The sequence below is a fragment of the Hippoglossus hippoglossus genome, chromosome 14, assembly GCF_009819705.1.
Source record: "Hippoglossus hippoglossus isolate fHipHip1 chromosome 14, fHipHip1.pri, whole genome shotgun sequence".
Taxonomy (NCBI): Eukaryota; Metazoa; Chordata; class Actinopteri; order Pleuronectiformes; family Pleuronectidae; genus Hippoglossus; species Hippoglossus hippoglossus.
In genome coordinates, this window is record NC_047164.1 from 6,676,656 (window position 1) to 6,682,853 (window position 6,198).

The 6,198-nt window shown below is 42.1% G+C and overlaps 1 protein-coding gene across 2 annotated transcripts; it reads right to left on the reverse strand.

Moving 5' to 3' along the window:
- LOC117773880 (high mobility group-T protein-like) lies at positions 1-3,929 on the reverse strand. Of its 2 annotated transcripts, none has more exons than XM_034605699.1 (5): positions 3,789-3,926; positions 1,449-1,642; positions 1,104-1,255; positions 824-998; positions 1-687 (listed from the first exon to the last, which is right to left on the reverse strand). In XM_034605699.1, the coding sequence occupies exons 2-5, from the start codon at positions 1,593-1,595 to the stop codon at positions 535-537; spliced, it is 627 nt and encodes a 208-aa protein (XP_034461590.1). In that variant the 5' UTR covers positions 1,596-1,642; positions 3,789-3,926; the 3' UTR covers positions 1-534. The 2 variants fall into 2 exon arrangements, with proteins under 2 accessions (XP_034461590.1, XP_034461591.1); XM_034605700.1 differs by having other exon boundaries at positions 209-687; positions 1,449-1,632; positions 3,789-3,929.
- Positions 3,930-6,198: the final 2,269 nt, after the last annotated feature.

A 6,198-nucleotide genomic window follows, 5' to 3' on the forward strand; every position in this document is an offset into this window, starting at 1 on the left:
TTTATTTAAAAAAAAAGTTTATTGACATCAGAAGCAATTAAATTTTCAACGATAAACAAGGCGTTTTTTTCTTATTTTTGCTATTACAGTGGTACATAAGGATCAGTAAAACAACCGTGATACGTCAATCTTGATAACGTCATTTCAAAATAAAAACACACAGGAAAAAGGAAAAAAAGAATAAACACTCAGCTCTAACTCAGAATGATTTTTTATGTGCTGTGCACCGCTAGCTAGGGTAAATACTGTAAGCCCACCCCTTTACACTGTACCAGGCAGGATAGTGGCCCAGGAACTACCACTGGAAAAATAAGACTGGCAGAAGGATACAAACACAATACTTGTGTAGTGTTAACTATACAAAAAGGAGAAAAAAACTGTACAGCATAAAAACAACTGATATACACAGCCTTTTTTGTTGTTTTTTTACCCCTTGGATACTAACGTATTTTCTTTCAGTAAGTGAAGTGTGTACAAGGGGGTTAAATGCTTTATAAACAAGAACATGACCACTATATATATGTCATTCGCAATCTACTCGTCATCATCATCATCATCGTCTTCCTCCTCCTCGTCATCTTCATCATCATCATCATCATCATTTTCAACCTTCTTCTCAGCCTTGGCCGGGGCTTTTCCTGGCGCTGCGCTGCCTGGTTTGCCCTTAGCACGGTATGCAGCGATATCCTGCGATTTAGAAAAGACAAGATATTGAACAAATGTTGACTCTTTAAAGTCATTGTAATTGAGTCTTGATGAGGCAGATCAGCCCAACGGGAACTCATTGTTAAAATGTGCTACAATAGGTGAGTTGTTTCTTTACCTTCTCATACTTCTCCTTCAGTTTAGCAGCCTTCTTCTCGTAGGGCTGCTTGTCCTCTGCAGCGGTGCCGTTCCACATCTCACCCAGCCTCTTGGCAACATCACCAATGGTAGCACCAGGGGTCTCACCTTTCACCTTAGGGCGGAAGTCTGCGCAAAAGATGAAGAAGGCAGATCTGGGGGAAAAAAGGAAACAGTTTTCATATTATCCCTTTACAACACGAGTAGGATCTTCATGATTTCTATTTGTTTTATTCTGCAGAGAGACATGCAGTACTTACGGGGGTCTCTTGGGGGCATTGGGGTCCTTGAACCTCTTCTTCTTTCCTCCTCCTCCTCTGACTGGGACATAGCTCATCATCTCTCTCTCATAACGGGCCTTGTCCGTTCGGGCCAGGTCCTCAAACTTGCCCTTCTCCTTGGCAGACATTGTCTGAAAACAGAAAGATTATTAGCAGATTGTTGAATTTGTGGCGACACTCAGATTAAACACAACATTTTTTTTACCCTCAAGATTCCCCGGCATGGTGCTTCATAATCTTTCCTATTGCACAATGTGCACATTTAACTGTTACTAAGAGCTTTAAAATTATCCCACGGCCATAATCTGAAATTTCTTTTCTCACCTTCCATCGCTCAGAGCACTTCTTGGAGAACTCGGAAAAGTTAACGGAAGCTTCAGGGTGCTTCTTCTTGTGCTCCTCCCGACAGGTCTGCACAAAGTATGCATAGGAGGACATCTTCCCCCTCGGCTTGGTTGGATCCTTCCCCATCCTTATGGTAGTTTATCTGCAAGCAAGTAAAAACAGGCTGTGCACAACTGCACAGATAATGAAAAATTATTATCATTTTACTTTTTAAAATTTTTATTAATTATCTCTTTAAATCGTTAATTAAAAAGATTGATTAGATCATATTAAGATATGTGTGTGTTACTTTTAGTTCACCCATACTTCGCTTCAACACAACGATCACGCCTTTAGTTCTCTCCATTCACCACTAGTACTGACAGAGCTGTCAAAAGTGACCCGCCCTCCTTGCTGTCAAACTGGGACCAGTTGGCAAATCCCGTTATAATAAAACCGGAAACTGGTGGAAAATTTTAAATCACTTTATTCATTTCATGATGCAACCTGTAAGGTGTCATTTCACATAAAACTCACTGATCCGAGATTTGTTCTCGTTGTGTTAGTCCGTTAATATTTTTCTCACTTCCACATGTAACTGTAAAAGTTGACTTTAAGTAAAAAAGAAAACATAAACTAAAGCTCAGTCCTGTGTGGGACTCTTCACCGTGAACTCACTGGCTTCAGAAAACATGACTCGTGTTTTTGCAAAAAAAAATAAAAAATAAAATTAATCACCATATATAAATATCATGTGTATGAAGAATAGGGCTTCGGGAACAACTCGTGTCATTCGTGTTCGTGTTTTCATGAAAAAACAACTTTTACACAAAAAAGAGACAAAACACACAAAAGACGTATTTATTGTAAAGTAAAACACAAAAAACTGCGTCTGGATGTGATCTAACACTCGTTTCCTTCATGTCTTCCATCTCTGTCATTCTGGGAAAAAATCCGAACTGTTTAGAAAATGCGTTTTAAAACGCGTTATATTTCCTCTATATTCGCCCATGAAACGCTACAGCAAGTCCCCAAGTAAAGCTGCGTCGAGCGAAGTAGTAATGGCGCATAGGCTCTCGTTGAGGAAAAGGAGGTCAACAACGACAGCAATATTTCTTCTTCCATTTTGTGAGAATGCCTTCCTCATGAAAGAAAGTCCCCCTCAAATGTCTCCTCCCTCCCCGCAGTTCGCTTTGCAACACGACAGATATGGTCGAAAAGCCGGCGATCCTGGCAAAATATTTCCCCCGATTGAATCCCATTGCACTGGCCGCCTTGTATAGTAATACATTGGGTCTGCGCTGTGTCTATGAGCGGGCTGAGCCACTGACTTGGTTTCTATGAGCTCCTAATGGCCGCTCGTCTTCATCCACTAACATGGAGAATATGGCTCCTTCTCTTTGTGTCAGCGCACAGCCATTGCACTGCATGCAATAGAGGGCAGAGCGACCGCGGCGACCACTTCAATTCAGAGCCCGATTTGAAGCCCTTGTCAGCGGCGGAACAATCCGGCAATGGTGCCGTTGGAACAAGGGAAGGCTGGGCTTTTTTTTGCCGTCGTTAGATGCCACAGTTGCGCGTTCGCTTCGCTAGAAAAGCCGGTTAGAAAAAGTTGAAGTGAACTGCGCCTCTGTCGCTGGCTTCCCATCTGCCTCGCTGCCTTGTTTCCTATGCGAATACAGTCAGCCATTACAGTAAAAGCGCAGATCGTGAGGCAATTTTTCCACCGTCTTCTCGGGTGAGTTCAAGCCGACAAACCCACGGACGTGTACGTCTTGACACGTCCTCTCTTTTTCTCGTGTTTCCCTGATTTTTCGCCTCTTTCCCCGGGAGCCGCACGCTCGCTGCTCTTCGCATGACAGTCATTCAGCTTCGCAATGCACTGCAATGCCTAGCTAACGGTGATCTTCTACCATTGTCGCTAACAGCGTTCGTCCGCTGGACATTACGGAATTTTTACGCGATAACCACCGTTCGACTCGCCTCGATTTTCTCCACACACCACGACGGAAACATACAGAATTAATCCTATTCAGCAAAATCGACTGTTATCGTCGAATTCGCTCAAGGTTAATATTATTTTCTTGCCCATTTTTTTCCCCTTACAAAGCGTCTGCCCCTCACTCCCAGGCACAGTAACGTCAGCTGCCAGGCGCCGGCTATTTAATTTTTTTTTTGTTGTTGTTGTGTTTTTTACACGGTTTTGCTCATGCAAAAAACACACAAGCGACAAAATGTCTTAAATTCGATCGTGGTTAACACGCACAGATGTTAACAATGGGTCTTTACATGATTTTTACCCGATTCCGGACAGTTTGAATGTTGCTGAGTGATACTCACCGAGGGACAGTCTCTGGATCTCAGCGCTCTGCAATGGCTGTGTATGAGGGAGCAGCGATACGCAATGTCTTCAGTCTTCAGCTCGCTAACATTACTCTCGACGGGGCCCGCACGCAATTGGCCGGCGCCCGGTCTGGCGCGGCTGCCATTGGCCGCCGGCTTTTCATTGTCCTAATGGAAGACGCGCTCCGATTGGCCGTCTTTTGTGAAACGTCACCGAAGTTTTCCGAGGCGCGTGGATACGAAAACACAAGTGTGCGGCGTGCGGGGAGCTGCTGGTAGTAGTGCAGGGTGTTCGCCATAGTATTCAATTCACTACGTCGAGCGCAGTGTACAGTGGAGGAGCTCAGTGAATGAGACGGGGGATCGGAGACGGGCTGCGAGACGCCGTCCGATCGCAATGCACGGGCCCACCCCCCCTCTCCTCTTCCTTATTTCCCCCCCAACGACCACCTCCAGTGTGCGTTCCTCTGCAGCACACGTGAGCTTATTTGCACAATTATACCTGGGGGGGTGGGGGGTCGGGGGAAAGTGCGTGAGGAGAACTTCACGCGTTTCTCGAGCTGGATGGGACGTGTTGAGGGTTTCAGCTGCGCGTTGGAGTGACAGCACGATATGAACACAGCTAATCACATGTCCCTTTGATTGCTGTGCTAAGTAAATCATTTTCATTTTCAACCCATGGCTGGAAAAAAATAAAACATCAAACTGATTAAGATGATGTGTTTTTTTTAATTCTCTTACTATCTGTTAATTATCTGTGTCATTAAAACTCATGTTTACTTGGTGCTGTGGTTGTTTACATATGAGTCTGCAGTCCCCATTATGATAATCAGAGCCATGATAAAGGTATTTAATACATAGACATATATTCTTTTTCATGTTTTTCTGCACAATATGTTTTTATGCCTCCTTCCTATGGGGGCTTCAAATAGTTGATTGGAATCATGTAGCTGATTGCAGGATGATAGTGACTCCAGCTCAGTTAAAACACAGACTAATATGATCTAAGGGCTGCACTGTTCGGTTTAAGACAAAGATAAAACATTTTATAGGCAACGTAATAATTTAATCCCACAGGAATTTATTTTTTAGTGGCAAAGAGTCCAGTACTGTTTGCAGGTCCTTTTCCATAGATATAAATATATGGGTCCCAATGGTATCATAGTCTCAATGCAGATTTATTTTTATGTTTAACCCCAGACACTGTGTAGTGCAGTGAAATGGTTAAAGCACTAAATTTAAATATACTCAAATAGGAAAATGACGACAATGAGAAATTCATTAATTCCAATGTAACCCACGGTCTCCAGCTATATTAGGCTATATAAACAGAATATGGCTTTCACACACTTTCATATGTATTTTTTTAATCTTAAAGGCTGTTGTTCCAGATGTGCAACCACTGTATTACCAAGACTAACAGCATCATTCCAATTGATGATTTCACACAGACTACAGGACAGAATACGTCTCATCACATAAGGTGTTCCTAGTTTTTGCAAATTTTTATCTCTCATGCATATCTGGTATTAATTCCACAATGTCTCTTAAACCTTATTTCACTGTGTTGTTGTAAAGTTGAATAATTCAGAGGTGTTAGGAGATTGTGTGATTGTGTTTGTTTATCTGATCAATGACAGATATTGCACATTCATGCTATTCAAACACACCTGATGACCTTAATGACCCTGTGACCTTGATCTTTCACCAGGATAAGATGCCAATTTTTTTGGAATGAGTGCGTCTTTCATATTAACTGTGTCGTTATGGTGTTTACTGATATGTAACTAATACAGACATTAAAGATTTGCTGTGTATTATACTGAGGGAGGGGTTACATCTATTTATCATTATTATCATCATTATCATTACTATGAAGAAAATGTGAATCTGTGTAGATTCATATTTCAGGTAACATTCAGATTTCTGTGACCCAGTGACCTGAGGTCTAGCGCCACCATTAGGCCAAGCTTAAGAACAATTGATGATTCTTGGGCCAGGCCGGGCCTACAAAAACAAATCTGCTAAATGATTTGAAGCCAATAAAGAGACATTTTTCAAGACGACTTGCACACTTTGCTCAAAGTGGAGGTAATGTAATCATCTGAAAGGCTGGTCTTGTCTTGTCTTTTGAAATGCAGTGGTAGGGGGTGGGGTGCTACAATAAAGAAAATGTCCATGTTCATTATGACTTGCAGAATACAGTCATATACCTACAGGGGATAATCCTGCGTGTGCTTGACATTGGTTAATTATCTCTCTGAACATTTTAATAAGGAAATTGATATTTAATAAATAGGTCTCATGCTAAGCAGCACGTAAAGAAACAAAGAAAAATGGCTGACACAGAGTTTATTCTTATCCCTGAATTAAGAATGGGAAGGGTGAACTGATTCCAAATGCCAAT

Coding starts and splice junctions, on each gene's coding strand:
- LOC117773880 (XM_034605699.1), bottom strand. CDS start 1,595: ATGGGGAAGGATCCAACCAAGCCGAGGGGGAAGATGTCCTCCTATGCA. Junction 1,256..1,448: donor AGTGCTCTGAGCGATGGAAG/GTGAGAAAAGAA, acceptor TTCTGTTTTCAG/ACAATGTCTGCCAAGGAGAA. Junction 999..1,103: donor AATGCCCCCAAGAGACCCCC/GTAAGTACTGCA, acceptor TTTTTCCCCCAG/ATCTGCCTTCTTCATCTTTT.